The sequence below is a fragment of the Pelobates fuscus genome, chromosome 1 (assembly GCF_036172605.1).
Source record: "Pelobates fuscus isolate aPelFus1 chromosome 1, aPelFus1.pri, whole genome shotgun sequence".
Lineage (NCBI taxonomy): Eukaryota > Metazoa > Chordata > Amphibia > Anura > Pelobatidae > Pelobates > Pelobates fuscus.
The window spans coordinates 333,593,265-333,615,000 of NC_086317.1; the positions used below are offsets into that span (position 1 = coordinate 333,593,265).

General features: G+C 45.6%; 1 protein-coding gene across 1 annotated transcript in view; it reads left to right on the forward strand.

The window, feature by feature from the left end:
- Positions 1-21,736, forward strand: part of LOC134600824 (protein-lysine methyltransferase METTL21C-like) — a 46,478-nt gene that overhangs the window by 21,091 nt on the left and 3,651 nt on the right. The window contains exon 2 of the mRNA XM_063445216.1: positions 2,411-2,565. Within this exon, the coding sequence (XP_063301286.1) occupies positions 2,411-2,565 (155 nt within the window). The remainder of the gene's footprint in view (positions 1-2,410; positions 2,566-21,736) is intronic.

A 21,736-nucleotide genomic window follows, 5' to 3' on the forward strand; every position in this document is an offset into this window, starting at 1 on the left:
AATAAAATATATACAGTATCTCACAAAAGTGAGTACACCCCTCACATTTTTATAAATATTCTATTATATCTTTTCATGTGACAGCACTGAAAAAATTATACTATGCTACAATTTAAAGTAGTAAGTGTACAGCCTGTATAACGTTGTAAATTTGATGTCCCCTCAAACTAACTCTACACACAGCCATTAGTGTCTAAACTGTTGGCAACAAAAGTGAGTAGACCCCTAAATGGAAATGTCCAAATTGGGCCCAAAGTGTCAATATTTTGTGTGGCCACCATTATTTTCCAGCACTGCATTAACCCACATGGGCATGAAGTTCACCAGAGCTTCACAGGTTGCCAGTGGAGTCCTCTTCCACTCCTCCATGACAACATCACGGGGCTGGTGGATGTTGGAGACCTTGCGCCCCCCCACCTTCCATTTGAGGATGCCCCACAGATGCTCAATAGGGTCTAGGTCTGGAGACATGCTTGGCCAGTCCATCACCTTAACCTTCAGTTTATTTAGCAAGTCAGTGGTCGTCTTGGAGGTGTGTTTGGAGTCTTTTTTATGTTGGAATACTGCCCTGCAGCCCAGTCTCTGAAGGGAGGGGATCATACTCTGCTTCAGTATGTCACAGTACATGTTGGCTATCATGCTTTCCTCAACGAACTGTAGTTCCCCAGTACCAGCAGCACTCATGCAGGCCCAGACCATGACACTCCCACCACAATGCACGACTGTAGGCAAGACACACTTGTCTTTGTACTCATCACCTGTTTGCCGCCACACACGCTTGACACCATCTGAACCAAATAAGTTTATCTTGGTCTCATTGGACCACACGACATGGTTCCAGTAATCCATGTCCTTAGTCTGCTTGTCTTCAGCATACTGTTTGCTGGCTTTCTTGTGCATCATCATTAGAAGAGGTTTCCTTCTGGGGCGACAATCATGCAGACCAATTTGATGCAGTGAGCGGCGTGTGGTCTGAGCACTGACAGGCTGATCCCCAACCCCTTCAACCTCTGCAGCAATGCTGGCAGCACTTATACGTCTATTTCCCAAAGACAACTTCTGGATATGACGCTGAACTTCTTTGGTCAACCATGGCGAGGCCTGTTATGAGTGGTACCTTTCCTGTGAAACTATTGTATGGTCTTGCCCACCGTGTTGCAGCTCAGTGTCAGGGTATTGGCAATCTTCTTATAGCCTCGGCCATCTTTATGTAGAGGAACAATTTTTTTTTTCAGATCCTCAAAGAGTTCTTTGCCATGAGGTGCCATGTTGAACTTCCAGTGACCAGTATGAGTGAGAGTGAGAGCGATAACACCAAATTTAACAGACCTGCTCCCCTTTCAAACCTGATACCTTGTAACACTAACAAGTCACATGACACCGGGGAGGGAAAATGGCTAATTTGACCCAATTTGGACATTTCTACTTAGGGGTGTACTCACTTTTGTTGCCAATGGTTTAGACATTAATGGCTGTGTGTTGAGTTATTTTGAGGGGACCACAAATTTACACTGTTATACAGGCTGTACACTTACTACTTTAAATTGTAGCAGAGTGTCATTTCCTCAGTGTTGTCACATGAAAAGATCTAACAAATATTTACAAAAATGTGAGGGGTGTATATATACACACACACACACACACAGACACAGACACACAGACACACATGAGTTATGGGACTGGCATACAATTTTTTCTAGGGCTGCTTTGTATCCCCAGTCCACTCCTGCAAAAAGGGTTTAAACATAGATGTCACTACAATTATGCCCCCCCCCCCCCTCCGGAAAAATTCCTGCGGACACCCATGGCAATTCCCTGATTATTATTAAAAGTCTCGGTTGGTTTCAAACATACAATGCATGAGAGACAATATAAGCATGTCTAAACTACAAGCATTCTGTGATGAAAATGAGAGACAAATTATGACTTATGTAGCTAAAAGAAGCATGCTAATAGGATGACCACATTTTTGCACATGTCATAGTTACCATTTAATTTTCTTCGGTTAAATTTAACAAATAAGTAGTAACTGTACATTAATATATACAGAAATTGGTTAATTTTTTTACTGAAAAGGGAGTTTTAACCCCTTAAGGACACATGACGTGTGTGACATGTCATAATTCCCTTTTATTCCAGAAGCTTGGTCCTTAAGGGGTTAATATATCATATAAAGAAAAATGTTAATTGTTCATGATTCACAAAATATAGCATACTTCATAAATAAATTATATTATTTAGAACGTTCCAACAGGTTTTGCATCTATGTACAATAGTTTGACTAAAAACCAAGAAGTTATATCAATACAAGGCGGGAGTATGTGAACAGAAGGTTGTCGGGTACCTGTGCAAACAAGCTCAAGATACAACTACATTGTGCTAACTTAGATATATATGTGTTTTCTCATAGACATCTTATGTGACTACAAATCATCTGTCAAACCCAACAAGGCATGGGCTCCCACTATCTACACCTGTTTTGCCAAGGAGCAATTCTGGTTTGCAGGGCACCAAATTACAATTCAGGAGTCCATTGAAGGCTACGGAGGAGTAATCTGGCCAGGAGTGAGTAATTATGCATTTGCTGTCCTACTAACAAAAGAGACAGACATAACTTTGTATTTCTCAAACTGAGTTTACTTCTGTGAATAGTTCAGTCAAACTGCAATACAATCAGCTAAACTAAGATTACATTATGTATTTATATGTGGCACTTTGAAAATAAGTATTGTATAAATAGACTTACAAGCATATGTGTATCTATAGACAAAATCTAAGAGCATCACTTGTCTGCTTCTGAAACTAAAGTGGCTTCTGTGCCTCTGTAACAGACATAAAAATTAATGTGCTCTATAACAAAGACTCGTGAAGAACTGAACTGTAATTACAACAAATAACCACCAGGTATGCTCAATGCAACGATCATATAACAGACAGCACAATGTACCTTTAATATTTTATAACACAACTGCTCAATAATATATGATTTCCTTGTGTGTATATAACCTGCAGTCTTGGCTTACATCATATAGGTAAGTACATAAGGTGATGGTGTGATGAGGTATAAGACAATCTTTAGGACAGACAGACTGAATAAGTGTGAATAGCATAGACTTGATTCAGTTGATTACTGTATCAAACTTTGAAGGAACACTACAGCATTAAGAATACAGAAATATATGCCCTGTCCTTAACTTAATAGGCACTTCACCCAGACCACTTCAATGAGATAAAATGTTCTGAGCGCCTATAGTGTCCCTTTAAAGATTTACAAGTAAAACACAAAAGATGAAGGGACTTATAAACATCAGGTGTGATGTGCGGCTAGGTCTTTTAAAGAAAAGTATTTTGACTCTCCGTGATAGTAGGCACAGGTAATATGTATCTTAATCCCTTAAGGACCAAACTTCTGGAATAAAAGGGAATAATGGCATGTCACACATGTCATGTGTCCTTAAGGGGTTAAACTTGTGTGTTTAATTTGAAACTGTAACTTTAAAAAGATGCTCACTGCAGTACTTACCACAAATTCAGGCATAAAATTACATTTAATGAAACAATGATTTTCTAAACTGATGTATATTGATTTGTTTGATAAAGTTTTAATCCTTCTGAGCATCCATGATGGGTCAGTCTCTACTGGTTTCTGACCACCTACTGCTCAACCTTACAACAGGCAAGTTATGCTGAGCAGCGATTGGTCAGATAACAATAGAGAATGACCCAACATGGCTGCTCAGCCAGATAATAATAAAAAAATGTATTTAAAAAAAGTGAACATTTGATGACAGTTGTCTTAGGAAATATTCCACAGTCAGCCTTCTTGCTAATGAATGAAGTTCCCTTATTGGCATCACCTCAAATTCTGCATGCTCTTCAATTGCTCAATTCTAGGGCACCAGACAATGTCAATTCATACTTAAACGGGACACCATAGGCACCCAGGCCTCTTCAGCTCAAAAAATGCCTTGACACACAGATACACACACACACACACAGAGGTGTGTGTATCTGTGCCAATGTGTGTATCTGTGTGCCACTATCTGCCAGTGTGTTTGTATCTGTGTGTCAGATTCATACACACTGGCACATAGAAACACAGATACACACACCTTGATACATAGACACATACAAACACAGATACACACACTTTGACACACAGAAACACACTGTGTGTCAAGGTGTGTGTATCTATGTGCCAGTGTGTATCTGATACACATACACACACACACACAATGGCACATAGAAGCACAGATATACACACCTTAACACACACCGGCACATACAAAAAAAACAACGCAATATGTCAAATAGTTCCACTGGAAAAATTCATGGGAACCCCTGCCTTAGAGTGTTAAATAGTGATTTGGAGTTTGTTTTGTGGAATTTTGCTAAACATTGTCCAAATAATTATATATTACATGCATCTAAGCCTTATACGAAAGAATAAATATGTTCATGGATATCAAAAAAAAAAAAAAAAAAATAGTGATTTGGGGTAACATAAAGATTTAGGCGCAATTACTCTGGTCCATATCATGCGAACTGGAAAAACTGAATGAAACCAGTATGTTTGGGGCTACAATTTAGCTGAATTACTTATATTATATGGGGAGGCTTGTGCCCAAATTCCTGCATTGGAGGAATCAAATGTCTGCTAATCAATGGATTGGCCCTTGCCATTTAGACCCTGAGTGCCCCTCACACTAAACTCCCTTTAAACATTAAAGGACCACTCTAGGCACCCAGACGACTTCAGCTTAATGAAGTGGTCTGGGTGCCAGGTACCTCTAGGATTAACCCTTTTTTTTATAAACATAGCAGTTTCAGAGAAACTGCTATGTTTATAATGAGGGTTAATCCAGCCTCCAAATCCTCTAGTGGCTGTCTCATTGACAGCCGCTAGAGGCGCTTGCGTGCTTCTCACTGTGAAAATCACAGTGAGAGCACGCAAGCGCCCATAGGAAAGCATTGTAAATGCTTTCCTATGCGACCGGCTGAATGCGAGCGCGGCTCCTGCCGCGCATGCGCACTCAGCCGATGACGTCGCGATCAAGATGGAGAGGAGGAGGAAAGCTCCCCGTCCGGCGCTGGAAAAAGAGGTAAGTTTAACCCCTTCCTCTCTCCAGAGCCCGGCGGGAGGGGGTCCCTGAGGGTGGGGGCACCCTCAGGGTACTCTAGTGCCAGGAAAACGAGTATGTTTTCCTGGCACTAGAGTGGTCCTTTAAATGATACAACTCCTTATCACTCAGTGTCTTAGAAAACAAACACAAGCTCCATAATAATGTGTGTAAAGCAGGGGTTCCCAAAAGATAGATCCCCAGATGTTTTAAAACTACTGCTTCCATAATGCTTTGTCATTCTAAAGGCATAAAAAGGCATGCAATGCATCAAGTTCTAAAACATCTGGGGATCTACCTTTTGGGCACCCATGGTGTAAAGTAAATAAGGGTTAAACTGCAAATATACATCCACTCCTTATTAAGGCACTCCAGATAAACTACCGTATATACTCGTGTGATGCAGAGCCTTGGTGGGGCATGGGCATTTTTATTATTATTTTTTAATTATTATAATATTTTTTTTGTTATATTAATTTTTTAAATTATTTTTTATTGTTTTTTAATATTATTTTTTTTTTTCGTCCCCCCTCCCTGCTTGATACATGGCAGGGAGGGGGCTCTCACTCCCTGATGGTCCAGTGGCATTGGCAGTTCAGTGGAGGGGGCTGACAGAGAGCTCTTACCTCTCCTGCAGCTCCTGTCAGCTTCCTCCTCCTCCATGCCGGTCCGGTCATTTCCCCTGTCAGCTCCCAGTGTAAGTCTCGCGAGAGCCGCGGGGTCATAGTGCGGCTCTCGCGAGACTTACACTGGGAGCTGACAGAGGAGCTGACCGGACCGGCGCGGAGGAGGAGGGAGCTGACAGGAGCTGCAGGAGAGGTAAGTGCTCTCTGCCAGCCCCTTGTCTGTATTATGGCAATGTAAGTTGCCATAATACAGACATTGACTCGAGTATAAGCCGAGTTGGCGTTTTGCAGCACAAAAAATGTGCTGAAAAACTCGGGTTATACTCGAGTATATACGGTATATTGTTGATGTACCGTACAACATAAATAAATCAGACAGGACCACCAATAGTATGATAGCAAATATAAACAAATTATTTTAAAAATGTTAAAACTGCTTTGTTTTTTTTCACTTTTATATTGTATCGGAATGGAAGAAGATTAGCAAAATGGGCCCAATCTAAAGACAAACATGGCATTATTTAATATCCTCAGTAATATAACTTTTAACAAAGTAGGTTAATTTACATCATGACCTGAAAGTAGATCCTCTAAATAGCTTCAATGTTCTTATAATCATCCTAACTTTTAATTGAGTCATTTCATGTAGGGCAATCACACTGAAGATCCCCACGTTATTTTCCCTAGAAATATTCTCTCAAAATAGTTTTATGGTCCCTGCAGTAATGTTTTATGACAAATAGGAATATCACATTTGGAAAACAAAATCCCCGTTAACTTACACTGTGTGTAATATATATATCTATCATCATTGCATCCAAAGGATTTACTTACTGACGATGCCTCTCTATCTCTATTTATCTTGATTAATGAGTGCCAATGGGTGTCTGCGAGTGGCTGAGACTGTCAGCTGGTTGTCTCCAGCCTAACACAGCGCCCTTTGCTTGTATGAATTAGTATAACTAGGAGAAAGTGTGTAATCTCTGCCCTAGCCATACCTCCAGAGGTAGGTGACCAGGGACCTTTTTTTAGTGTTAAACTGCTAAAAAGAAACATTGGTAGAGGGACAGTGCCAGAGATGAAATGGTTATAGGCAATGTCTTTCTAACCATCACTTTGATATATTAATCATCATTAATCGGGTACTTTATATCCAAGGATACCATATCCACCATGTTTTCCTGGACACATAATATTTAACCCCTTAAGGACACATGACATGTGGGACATGTCATGATTCCCTTTTATTCCAGAAGTTTGGTCCTTAAGGGGTTAAACAAATTGATGGCCAATATACAGAAAGTGGTGCCCTGCTGTAGAAGTCCAATGTTGCAGCTAGTAAATCGTGGGATAATTCAATCAGGAATCCTGTAGCGTATATATTATCCATCATACAGGGCAGCATTTCCATGCTGCCAATCAACACAATGAAATTACGTTAATGCACCTGCAATAAAACTGCTCAATTATCTGCCATTTAGGGGTTAAATCACTTTGTTAATTAATACCGTTTACTTTGTTTTATCCTAACCACACCACCTGTGAGTGACTATGAAACACAAAGCCTCCCTAAACTTCCTCAACAAAGAGATGACATTTTTAATCTTCCCATATTCCACAGTGTGTTTAATTTAGCATTTCTTACATCACACTCTGTTAATTGCAAGAAAGAGCCTAGCAGGCTCGATGATCTCAGCCAAGGGAATAAAGTAAAAAAAATTAAAAATTAAAAAAATAATAATTTAAAAACCAAAAAAAAACAACAACATTTTTAACCCTTTCAGCACTCGGGCACTATAGCAAAAAAATAAAATAAATAAATACAACTCCAGCATGTTGATAAAAGGTGAAGTATGGGTTAATTCAGACGTCATAAGAAGACAGGCCTGCCTTTCATCACTGGGTGTTAGAGTCTTAATTTTCAATACTGATTATTTTGCATCTCCTGGAGCAGGAATCCTGACATTGGCACATGTGCTAATATTTGGAGTTCAATAGGTGCACCATTTACATATCTATTCCTAGGGCACTATAGCATTCGGAATGCGTATTTGTATTTGTAACGCTATAGTGTTACTTTAAGGCCAGAATAGTCAAACTGGAAAAATTCTCTTAGTCAGCTATGCTTTCAGTTCAGCTACTCTGGCCTTACATTTTAAATTCAGTTTGAATTCCTGGCAATTCTCAATTTAGTGAATAACCCCAGGTATACATTGTGTGTATACATATATATTTATATATTTCCATCTCCCCTTTTTTTCCACAGTGCTGGAAACAGGGCATTATTCTGTTGTTCTGGGAGAGACCAACCCAAACAAGTTTTAATGCCTTGAGTCTCCCATAAGGTCCTCTCTTATTAAAGGAACACTATAGTGTTCAGAATACAAAACTGTACTCCAAACGCTATAGTGACCTCTGACTCCACACGCACGCACGCACCCCCTCCCTTCGGTGAATAAAGGGTTAAAAACACTTTCTTTCACTTACCTGATTTCATCGCTGAGGTCCATCGGCGCTGGCTTGATCTCCTCCTTACGAGACGTCACAGCAAATTGGAGAACATAATGAGCATGTGCGCCAAGTGCCGCACGCACACTAGGGCTTCTCCATAGGAAAGTATTGAATCAATGTTTTCCTATTTGGATTTTCAAGACGCTGGACAACCTCATGCAAAGTGTAAGGACATCCAACATCGCTTAATGGAGTTAAACTCTGTGAAGCACCGGGCAGCACCTCTAGTGGCAGTCTGGTTGACAGTCACTAGAAATGGAGTTAATTGTTACAGTTTCTCGGAAACTGCAATGTTTTACATTGCAGGATTAAGCAAACAGGGGCACTGCACCAAGATCACTTCAATGAGACTTAACCCCTTAAGGACACAACTTCCGTTATTAAAGGGAATCATGACGGAATATTTCCATCATATGTCCTTAAGGGGTTTTAAAGGTAGTCAGACAATGTAATAGAGCAGCAGGAAATGCTAGCAGAATGATTGGTTGTATAGGGAGAGGTATTAGCAGTAGAAAGAGGGAAGTGCTCATGCCATTGTACAGAACACTGGTGAGACCTCACTTGGAGTATTGTACGCAGTATTGGAGACCGTATCTTCAGAAGGATATTGATACTTTAGAGAGAGTTCAGAGAAGGGCTACTAAACTGGTTCATGTATTGCAGGATAAAACTTACCAGGAAAGGTTAAAGGATCTTAACATGTATAGCTGGGAGGAAAGACGAGACAGGGGGGATATGATAGAAACATTTAAATACATAAAGGGAATCAACACAGTAAAGGAGGAGACTATATTTAAAAGAAAAAAAAATACCACAACAAGAGGACATAGTCTTAAATTAGAGGGGCAAAGGTTTAAAAATAATATCTGGAAGTATTACTTTACTGAGAGGGTAGTGGATGCATGGAATAGCCTTCCAGCTGAAGTGGTAGAGGTTAACACAGTAAAGGAGTTTAAGCATGCGTGGGATAGGCATAAGGCTATCCTAACTATAAGAGAAGGCCAGGGACTAATGAAAGTATTTAGAAAACTGGGCAGACTAGATGGGCCGAATGGTTCTTATCTGCCGTCACATTCTATGTTTCTAAAATATTTTATCTCCTGTAATTCTTTTTACTTAAAACCTGTGACCAGTGCGACAAATCTGAATGTGTTCCAATTGCTGTAATCTCTCTCTCTCTGGTGTTGGAAATATGGAAAAGATTTGCTAGCTTTAGTGACCAATCTTGTTGAAAGCCTTCCTGCTAAGAACTACTGTGTTTTTTCCTTGTGCTGTGAAAACACAAACAGTATAACAGAACAGGGTGTGGCTCTGAAGCCAGGAACTGGCCCATACAGACGGTTTATTTGATTATAGTGCTGTAAATGCAACATTTTAGATGCATTTGGAGGGCCTAAATAAACTAATATATGTACTTAAACGTATATTAAGTAATTTCAAGGCAATTCAGAGCTGGATATCCTCAGTGTGGAGGTTTATAAATACCTCAGAATTTTGGCCCTAAATTGCTGTTAAACAAATTTAGAGTTTAGTGAGTACCGATGAATGTATGTTTCACTGAAAAATAATTTGACAATATTATTGTTATCAAAACTAATAAAATCATCACACTATATTGCAGACAACATCAGAGTTTGCAGGAATCTATGATCTGCAAACTTTCTTTGTCTTAGGGATGAGCATAACCAGCTAGCAAAGCTAGTGGGTAGGGTATGCGGCAGCCTCCCGGAGTCAAATGCCAGAGCTGAAAAGGCTTGCGCTGTGCATCTGCACAGCAACAGCCTTTCAGCCAATCAGGTAATCAGGAGAGCCGTGCTGAGCGCGGGATTCCTGATTACCTCAGATTTTTAAAATTGGGAAACTGCGGATGGTTAGCACATCCCACGAAGTATTAAGGATAAATATTTCCGACAGTGTACGGGAATATATTTAAACATCTAAACACAAATAAAACAGTTCAAGATGCCAATAGTACAGGGGAACAAGAAAATATTTAATAAATCATGAAGTTGGATCTCAGTTGGAGTTCCCCAAGGCTCCGTCCTTGGTCCCCTTCTATTTTCTCTTTATACTGCCTCTCTTGGCAAACTTATTACCTCTTTTGGATTTCACTACCACCTGTACGCTGATGACACCCAGCTATATCTCTCCTCCCGGACCTCTCCCCTGTCGTCCTGCAACGTGTCACTGCTTGCCTTTCTTCCATCTCTGACTGGATGTCCTCCCGCTTTCTGAAACTCAATCTCTCAAAAACTGAGCTCCTTGTCTTTCCTCCTCCTAATACTGATCCTCCTCTTTCGCTCTCCCTCCAAGTTTGTGGTACCAACATCAGTCCATCCTTGCAAGCGCGCTGTCTTGGCATCATACTTGACTCTGGTCTCACCTTTGAGCCTCACATCCAGCATGTTGCCAAATCCTGTAGATTCCATCTTAAAAACATAGCCCGCATCCGCCCCTTTCTTGCACCAGATACTACCAAGGAGCTTGTCCATGCTCTAGTAATTTCCCGCATGGATTATTGTAACCCTCTCCTGATTGGTCTTCCCAAAAGCCGTACTGCACCCTTACAGTCCATAATGAATGCTGCTGCTAGATTGATTTTCCTCTCTAGTCGTTTCTCTCACACCTCACCCCTCTGCCAGTCCTTACATTGGCTTCCTGTATGCTATAGGAGTCAATTCAAGGTACTAACTCACACCTATAAAGCACTGAACAACTCTAGCCCCTCTTATATCTCCTCACAGATCCATAGGTATGTCCCTTCTCGGTCTCTCCGTTCTGCCCGTGACCACCTCCTGTCCGTTGTCCGCACTCGTACGGCCAACTCGCGCTTGCAGGACTTCTCACGGGCGGCTCCCTTCCTATGGAATAGCCTGCCTACCGCCATCAGACTCTCCCCTAGTCTTGCATCTTTTAAGAAGTGCCTTAAAACCCATCTCTTTAGGAAAGCTTATGGCCTCCAAGACTAACCCTTACCTCACATACCTGTCTCTTGCCCTCTTCTAAAGGGCAGCCCACCTTATTTGATTGTAAATTCCTGTCCTAATGTGTTTTAAACCCCACCTCCTATAGAATGTAAGCTCGTTTGAGCAGGGTCCTCTTCAACCTATTGTTCCTGTAAGTTTATTTGTAATTGTCCTATTTATAGTTAAATCCCCCTCTCATAATATTGTAAAGCGCTACGGAATCTGTTGGCGCTATATAAATGGCAATAATAAATAATAAATAAATAAAGATAGACTTGAAACTTTGTATAAAACAGCTGAACTGAAAAACAAGGCAACAATGTATGCCAGGAAGCAGAGACACTTTGGGAGGGGTACTGGGTCTCTGGTGGGCCGGGACACAGGTCAGATGGTCAGCTCTGCACAGCTACGCCACCCCACGTTATTGTAATGATCCCTCGACATGCGATCTGTGGTGGGCCTCAATTCCGGGACACACCGGCCCTGCTTGGGCCAAGCCGGGGTCAGACGACCTGGACTGTTGGGGTTTTGTTGGAGGGTGGGGTGGGAGGGATGGGGGAAGGGGGGAGGGTTCCGGGAATAGGAACATGAGTGACGAGGCTGACACAGAGGGGGATTGAGACAGAGTGACGAGGCTGACACAGAGGGGGAAGCTAGTAGAGATTCAGGGCAGGTACCCAAGCCAACAGCCACGACAGGTCAAAAGTGCCCCGGGGGTGCGAGTATGGGAGACTGAGGGCAATGCTGGCCACACAACCCACCTGATAGCTGGGCCTGACTGCCGGACCCCATCCCTCACCCCTACGCAGTGGGTTACCACCCCTACTCACAAGGCATCCCACGCCAGAGATCCAGACCCGACCGTGGCCATACAACCCCACAACAGAAGATGCAGACCCGTACCCACTCCGTCTCGGCCAGCCACCCTATGGGAACAGGGGACCCCAGCCCAGGGCGACTAACCGTTGATGAGAAGACGGCCATAGTACCCACCCTGACTACCCCCTGATCCCCTCACCGACGAGGGCCCGCACATGAATACTGACAACCAGAACTAATACTCAGCTCTCGGACACTATATGCCTCCTTAGCCATAACCACTTCCCGGCCAGGGGGGTGGGACCAGAACCACACCACTCACATAGTGATTATAGATCCAACCTCACTGGACACTCACCATTGAATACCTGCGCAGGTGCAGTCTAGGTTAGGCACCCACAGACAGACATCCTCCCCGAACTGGTGGAGGCAGTGCGGAACCACCCAGTAAGGGCCCCGGCACGACATACCCACCACAGGTGTCAAGTCTACATAGACCCTATCATAGGTCTACACTCACAACCAATCCCAGACCTCCTCCTCCTGTGTCGTACTGACACCACTCTCTCCCTCTTCCCCACCCCTCCCAACCTACCGGGTGTCCGCCATGGGTTCGGGGTTCGCCCCGGCGCCGCTGCAGCTGTGGTCCAACAACGTCAGAGGTCTAAACGCCCCTGAAAGGAGGTCACACCTGCTACGCACCCTATGGACAGAAAGGATATCTGTCGCATTCCTCCAGGAAACCCACTTCCGGGGAGATCGGAGTCCAGCCCTGCGAGACACCAGGTACATACAAGGCTTTTTCGCGAACCACCAGACAGCCAAAAAAGCAGGAGTTGCAATACTGATAGCGATCAACATACCGTTCAACTGCACACAGACGCAAGCAGACCCTATGGGTCGCTTCATCTTTATCAAAGGAACTATCGCCGAAACCACGTACACCTTTGCGAGCGTCTATGCCCCCAATACCCGACAACATAGATTCCTCAGAACCACGATGTCCAAACTGGACCATTTCCGGGAGGGCCTACTTGTAGCAGCAGGCGACTTGAACGTCGCGCTCGAACCCAACCTCGACACCTCCAGAGGCGTTAGCTCCTACCCGCCGCACGGTCTGCGAGACATCAGAGACACGTTTCGCAGGACAGGCCTTGTAGACTGCTGGAGAGCCCTCCACCCGAGTGACAGGGACTACACCTACTACTCCCCGGTTCACCACCGGTACAGCAGACTAGACTATATCCTCATGGCTCAAGAGCTCCTCCACTTACTCATCTCGACCGAGATACGCTCGATGAGCTGGTCCGACCACCACCCGGTCCTGACGTGCATCCAGTCCCCCCTTTTCAGACCCAGGAATAGGCAATGGCGGATGAATGACTCGCTCCTGTCGGACGTTGCCGTCGTCTCTGAACTCCGCACAACGCTAACTACTTTCTTCGAGGAAAATGACTCCCCTGACATGCCGGCCCTCACCACGTGGGAGGCTCATAAATGCGTGATTCGAGGAACGATGATCAATATATGCACACGTAGGAAAAGAGAACAACGGAGACGCATTGCGGAGCTATGTACACAGATCTCTGGACTGGAAGAGGCGCATAAGGCCACGCAGTCCGACCGGGATTATAGGGCCCTCCTGGACGCCAGAAAGACACTTCGCGACATCCTACAACAGAAACTGCAATATACTATACGCCGGTCCCTCCGCTTCTTCTACGAATACTCGGATAAATGCGGCCGCCTCCTGGCGAGAATGCTCCAGAAGAAGAGACGCATGTACCATATCACCAAAATTAGAACTAAAGACCAGATGATGTCCCACATGCCGGACAAAATAGTGGAGTCCTTCCGGGTGTACTATGAGACCCTATACAACCTTCCCACCGCAACTACGCCAGACACGATTCAACGGCGGGAACAACGAATGTCGGAGTTCTTGAGGGAAAACGTCACTAAAACACTGAGTCGAGAGGAGGCGGACACATTGGAGGCACCCATCTTGCTAGAGGAACTACAGGCGGTGCTGAAAGGATCGAAGCTCAACAAAGCCCCAGGCCCGGACGGTCTACCGGTCAGGTACCTCAAAGAGTTTGGGGATGTCCTGTTGCCCAGATTCCTGACGGGCATCAACTCCCTGCTAGAGGGAGGAACGCTCCCGCGAGACTCCCTAACAGCGACAATCACCGTCATCCCAAAAGAGGACAAGGATCCAGCGAGCTGTTCAAGTTATAGACCAATCTCGCTCCTGAATGCGGATCTGAAGCTCCTCACGAAGATACTGGCCTCCCGCATCCGCGCTACACTCCCAGACCTGGTGGGTCCCGACCAAGTCGGCTTCATACCCGGCCGGGAGGCTAGGGATAACACCATAAGGGCACTAAACGTCATCCATGCGGCCCGTAGCTCCACGCAAAGGCTCGTGCTTCTCTCCACCGATGCGGAGAAGGCTTTTGATCGAGTGGACTGGAGATATCTGGAGGCCACACTCCGGGCTATGGGCTTTGGACCGCACCTAATGACCTGGATCCTTTCCCTCTACACGACCCCGACCGCAAGAATACGGGTTAACGGAGCTCTCTCTGAATCGGTGTCGATTCGAAACGGGACGAGGCAGGGATGCCCGCTCTCCCCCCTCTTGTTTGCCCTCTCCCTGGAACCGTTCCTGGGGGCGGTCAGACGCGACGGGGGAATAGGTGGGTATACCCTGAAGGGCACGACACACAAGGTGGCAGCATATGCTGATGATATGTTGTTCTTCCTCAGCGACCCCTTGGTCTCCATCCCAAACCTGTTGCGAGCCTTCTCGGAATACGGACTCATTTCTAACATGAAATTGAACGCGGATAAGTCGGAAGCAATGCCCATCTCACTGAAGGAATCGGAAGTCGCCCATCTACAAGCCCAATTCAGATTCACCTGGTGCGAGACAAAGCTTAAATACTTGGGGATTTGGCTCACCTCAGACCCCACGCAGCTTTACTCGCAAAATTTCACCCCTCACGCTGAAGCAGGACCTCACTCGTTGGGCCGGCCTTTGTGTGTCATGGTTCGGCAGAATGAATGCCATTAAAATGAACCTCCTCCCGCGTCTGCTTTACCTCTTCCAGACGATCCCGATACGAATCCCGACGACGTTCTTCAGTACCCTGGACACCGCTCTCTCCGGATTCGTATGGCAATCCAAGCCACCCAGAGTAAAGAGAATGCAACTGCAACAAGCAAAAACACAAGGTGGTGTGGGACTCCCATCGATCCTAACCTACTACAGGGCAACACACTTACACCGATTAGTGGACTGGCACACACAGAAGACGGACAAAATATGGATACACATGGAGCGGGAGCAGGCCGCAGGGACGCGGCTGGCCGCTGTCTGGTTGGACGAGCAGATGAGGAGCAAGCCGACGCGGACCCACCCCCTGATTGGGGCGACACTGCAGGTCTGGTACTCCATACGGACCAAACTCTCGTTGACCACGACACCGGGTCCGATGACCCCAATCACCCACAACCCCGCCGTAGCGGGGGGTCTTAACCCACAAGATCTCAGGACGCTTGGTGCAACGGAATTCACGTACATGCAGCAATGGTGTGCGGCGGACTCCCTTAAACAACTCCCAGACCTTATCCCAGACAGGACCCCGACAAGTCTAGAGAGATTCCGCTACTTTCAAATCAAGGCGTACTACACCTCACACGGCGGATGATGCCTATTCCACAGGAGCATGACGGAGTTCGAAGACCTCTGCAGAGCCCGCTCACGCCTGAGCAGGGGGATATCCACATTATACACGATGCTTCAAAAGGCGGCCCGTCCGGATCCGGCTAGGTACATGGCGCGATGGGAGGAAGCCACGGGAGTCACGCTCAACGAACAACAGTGGACGAAAATCCACATATTCACCCATCAAAGCTCGATGAGCTCAAAACACCAGGAGCTTAATTACAAATTGCTGACGGGCTGGTACAGAACCCCGGAGCGGCTACACCGGATGAACCCAGACGCTACCGACTTATGCTGGAGATGCGAGGAGGCTGTTGGGACAGACCTACACATTTGGTGGTCCTGTAGAAAAATAACCCAATACTGGACACAAGTCCACGCACAGATCAAGATAATTCTGGACACCGACCTCCAACTACAACCTCTCCAAATGCTCCTCCATCACACGGAGATGCCAGTATCGAAATACAAGAAATCGCTCACGAAACACCTGCTGAATGCAGCCAAGCTGCTCATCCCGGCCAGATGGCGTACCGCACAGGTTCCTAACCTACAACAGTGGATGGACAAAGTAGAAGAGATCCACGGGATGGAAACACTCACAGCTTCCCTACGGGGAACCACGGAGAGATGCCTACAGACGTGGATGCCGTGGACAGACTTCATCTCCCAAAGAGAGACCTAGAACCCCAGCCCCGCACCCCGGAAGGAGGGAACATTGTAGAACAGCTTAGTCTAGACCCAGGTGGAAATGGGGAAACACTGGACTAAGGTCGTTGGGGCCGGCGGCGGGAGGCGCACGGGGACGGGCCCTGTGGCATGGGCGGACGCCCGGGGGGGTAGTCTTTCCTTGTCCTCCACACGCCTAGCCCTCCCCTCCCCGTCCTACCCCAACACGTTAGGCGGACCGCCACATTGGTCCTAGCACCAACTCACACTTAGTACATATACGGCTCGGACATGATCCTTACATAAACCAGAACGACACACGACCCTAGCATCTGCACCTGCGCGGAGGCGGGAACCACAAGACCCTTGGGAGATCCGTTTTAGAGGCCAATCCGCAATCGGGAACCCATCAGCCACATAGGGGGGCCACAGACAGCACACACTCAGATTTTGAGGAGGGATATAGGAGGCACAGAGGGTCCCACAGCGAGCCCATCGTACGCTTCAAAGACAGTGGACTTCCAAAGAACGCTCTGAGGGAGAAGCAGATAGGGGGAACGGATGACGGATACTCCAAACAGTCCCCAGACAAGAGAAATCTAGTTAACGCACTAGACCACTGACATACCCCCCCCCCCCCCCCCATACACCCACGCACGTCCTGGCCCCATACCCTACCAATGGACCAGACTTCAACTGGTAGCCGCCACACTCGAGCTAGCAAGATCTACAATCTTTCATAGCAGACTGAGTTCAGTAAGACCGACGTAGACCTGTTTACTCCCCCTAATCTGCATTACGGCCAATACAGCGGTTTCTTACTGGTAACATGGGCCAAAACTTAGCTATCGGCCGAGGACACCATGTCTGGCCACTTTGATGTATAGGTTGATATAGTACAATAGAAGTGAAGTTTAAATTGAACTTGTTTATCCATGTGATACAGACTTACTACAATATCCTTGTTCAAATCTCAAATGTCATGTAACTTTTCGCAATGTTGTCAAATAAACACAAATTAAATACAAACAATGTATGCCAAAGGAAAGTAACAAATGAACAGTGGAAACATTCAACAAATTGCAACAAAATAAGTTCAATAAAAGAGAAGAGAAATGTTGAAACAAGTCTCAGCAAACATATTCTTTATGCAGGGAGTCCATGCGAATATTAAACCGACGAGACTACTTGCATCCACTTCTCCTATTTAGGTGGATCTTTGGTTTGTTGGTCCTGTCTTGGAGTACGGCTATAGTCTGTAAAAAAACAAAACAGAGAACGGTTATCAAAGGTTGAATAAGCACCAGATAACCTTATGTTTTAGAAAAGCAAACTACCACCAGCAGGCAAAACTCTTAACTTGAAAGAGGGTGGGACGGGCGCTATTGCTAGGTGGTTATGCTCATCCCTAAGACAAAGAAAGTTTGCAGATCATAGATTCCTGCAAACTCTGATTTGTCCTCCGGGAGGCATAACCACCTAGCAAAGCTAGTGGGTAGAATAGCACACACCTGGTGGTGGTCCTAAGAAACTGAAGGCGTTCAACTTCTGATGGCCTCCAGTAAAATCTAACAAAGGTTTTACTGGACAACCATCTTGCAGCTTTTAAGATAGTAGGGAGAGGAAGGCCCTTTCCTGCTGCTTTAGTAGCCGAGGCTCCCCTAATTGAATGGCTTTTGAACACTGAAACATCAATTCCAGCCGTAGACATGGCGGAAAGTATCCAGCCTCTAATAGTATTAACCTTGGCTGGACGAAAGGGATTCCTTGATGTAATGAATAATTGACTGATATCATTTCTAAATACAGCAGAAAGTTGAAGGTACGATTGTAACAAACTGACTAAACATAAGCCTGATTCGGAAGAATCTTGGACCAAGTCCAGTTCTACCGGACCAGGAGAAAAATGGGATGATTTTGTCTGCCTTTTAGTATAATATGGAAACCTCCCGGGGTCCTGGACAACCAAGGTTCTGAAATATGGATTTGAGTTAAAGGGAAACTCCACTGCCAGGAAAACGATCCGTTTTCCTGGCACTGGAGGGTCCCTCTCCCTCCCACCCCCCAATCCCCAGTTGCTGAAGGGGTGAAAACCCCTTCAGTCACTTACCAGGGGCAGCGACAGGTCCCACGTCGCTGCTTCCTCCTCCCCCGCCGCTCCTCCTTCTGGTTACGTCGGCCGGTGGGCGAGACTGATCTCGCCCGCCGGCCGAGGAGACCTAATGCGCATGCGCGGCAGTGCCGCGCATGCGCATTAGCGCACCCCATAGGAAAGCATTGAAAATGAATTTCAATGCTTCCCTATGGGGAATAGAGCGACGCTGGAGGTCCTCACACAGCGTGAGGACGTCCAGCGACGCTCTAGCACAGAAAACCTGTGCTATGAAGCAGGAAGTGTCCTCTAGTGGCTGTCTAATAGACAGCCACTAGGGGAGGACTTAACCCTGCAAGGTAAATATTGCAGTTTTAAAAAAACTGCAATAATTACACTTGCAGGGTTAAGGGTAGTGGGAGTTGGCACCCAGACCACTCCAATGAGCCGAAGTGGTCTGGGTGCCTGGAGTGTCCCTTTAACTCTGCTCCTCTAGCTGCCAGGGCCAAGGACAGCAGAGAAGGCAACTTAATAGCAGTCCATCTTAAATCAATTTTAGCATTATCCAAAGACTTAAGGAAATTTAATAAGACATCAACATCCCAAGTAGATGTGTAGCGTGGGGTATATGGGCGGCAGACGGCTAACCCTTTTAGTAATCTCAAATACAGGGCATCCTGAGTAAGGTTGGGGATCAGGAAGTTTAACCCCTTAAGGACACACGACATGTGTGACACGTCATGATTCCCTTTTATTCCAGAAGTTTGGTCCTTAAGGGGTTAAGGCAGATCCGTAGGTCTTGATTGAACCGACAGATAAACCAGAATGGAACTTAAGGGTAAGAAATTCTAACGCCAAAGGAATGGTATCAGATCCTTGTGTGTTAGACAGAAAAGAAACCTCCCATTCTTTGAATTCCTCGATCATCTTTCTATATCTTACCCTAGTTCTACGTCTTAAAGATGAGTTAATAATATCCAAGACCTGATCCGATAAAAGGGGATGTGTTAACAGCCTACCAGGGGTGCGATACACATTAGCTGCGGGAGCTTGAGCAGAAGATCGCTGGTTCCCTGAAAGCAGTCCACTGTCATGCCTAATGGGATCTTGGTTCCCTTGACTAACTGATGGATCAAGGGATACCAGGGTCTGGAGGTCCATACTGGATAAACGAGAACTAAGCTCTGCACCCTGTCCCTGCGGATCTTCTCCAGCATTTTCATCAGTAAAGATGGAGGAGGGAAAGCATAAGGGGCTGGAACATCCGTCCTTTGGAAAGACATTGCATCCATTTTCCAAGCTCCCTTTGTCCAGGTTCGAGAGACGAACCTGGGGGTTTGAGCAGATGTTTGGGATGCAAACAGATCTACCTGTCTCTGGCCAAAATTGCTTTATATCCGTTGGAAAAGAGCAATCTTTAATTGAATCGTTGCCAGGGACAGACTATGGCGAGAGAGAGAGTCTGCAAGCTTGTTCACTTCTCCCGGAACATATTCTGCGAAGACCTGAACATTGTTTGCTAAGGCCCAGGACCAAAGATCTAGAGCCTCTAAGCAAAGACCCCTTGATCTTGTACCCCCTCTGTGGTTTATATAAGCCACCGCTGTCCTGTTGTCCGAATGGACTTTTACCAACGTCGGTGACTGGTTTAGAGGAACTAGGCCCTTGAGAGCTAATTTTATAGCTCGTAACTCCAAAATGTTTATATGGAGGTGACTCTCTTGGTCTGACCAGATTCCCCTTATGGCGTTCTGGGATGTAAATGCACCCCAGCCGTGACTTGAGGCATCTGACGTCAGAGTGACTGTCACAGGCTGCTCTAACAGTGGACGAGGAAGTGGAATTTCGAACTCCAGAATGGACTTCAGTTCTTCTCTGACCTTCTTGGGGAGAACAAATTTTGATTCCCAATGGCCACCCTGTCTTAGTCGGTTCCCTAAAAACAGCTGACTTCTTCTGCAAAGTAAGGGGGAATTTTTGTATGCTGGTGTTAAAGCTATTAATTTCCCAATAATCTTTGCTAGGTCTCTCAAGGACCAACTCTGGTGCTTGAGAGATGAGTTGAGATGTACCAGTAGTTTGTCCCATTTGTCTTGAGGGATTCCAAGAGACATAGTCCTGGTGTTCAGTATGAAACCCAGAAAGAGGATGCTTTGAGTGGGAATTAGGACTGATTTCTGTAGGTTTACTACAAATCCTAGGTCTTGTAAAAGGGAAGCAAGGTAATCCCTTTGAGAAGCAAGGGCTTCCCCATCTGGATGCATGAGCAGGATGTCGTCTAGATAGTATAGACACATGAAACCTTTTAGTCTGACATGAGCTATCACTGATTTCATAATTCTGGAGAATGTGTATGGTGCGTTGGATAGGCCAAACACCAAAACGGTTCACTGCCACACTTTCCCTTTCCACTGAAACCTGAGAAAACGCCTGTGTTTCTTGGCTATGGGGACTGAATGGAAGGCATCTTTTAGGTCTAACTTTATGCAGAAAAAGGCTTTCTGAAAAGGATCTCCTTGCCTTGTAACTGCCTTTAACCTCCTGAATGAACGAGGGACCGAATAGGTGAGAATCCTCCAAATTTGGGAACTCATGCGATTTGGGGGCTAGGTCGGACAGACCAGCTGCATGGAGCCAGCGTTATCTGCGGATGTTTGATATATAATTAAAGGATTGGCCAATAATTAGCACTGCCCTGCCAGACGCTTTTAAAAGGGCCATCTTAGATGCTAACAGAGATGAAGTGGAAGGTTTCTGGACATTGCCTTCTTTTTCTGCCTTATCCAGCATCAGTAATAGTGGGCCCACAGCATCAGCAATTTTAAACTGTATATTGCGAAAAGTCTGGTCTGTGGGATCAGAGGATACGCTGCTCCCTGTGATGGATAACAGCGCAGGGTCTACTTCTGGGGCCATTAAAGCCTGAATGTCCGGGATACCGATGTGGTTCCTGAGGAGAAGGTCATCTTCCTTAACCAAGGGGGATCTGAAGGCTAGTTTAGCAAAATCTCTAACTTTAGAATCGTGCTCCATAGCCCATCTGGAGTGAAATAATTTTGATGGGAGAGTCTTTCCTAGGAGACTTACTCTGGCCATCTGAACGTTGCTTAGCTTCCCTCTCTCAGTGGAAGCCGCTGAACTAACCACTTCCTCGGATTCCCAGTCTATTTCTGGAGAGCCGTATCTGGAACTGGGACGGCTTT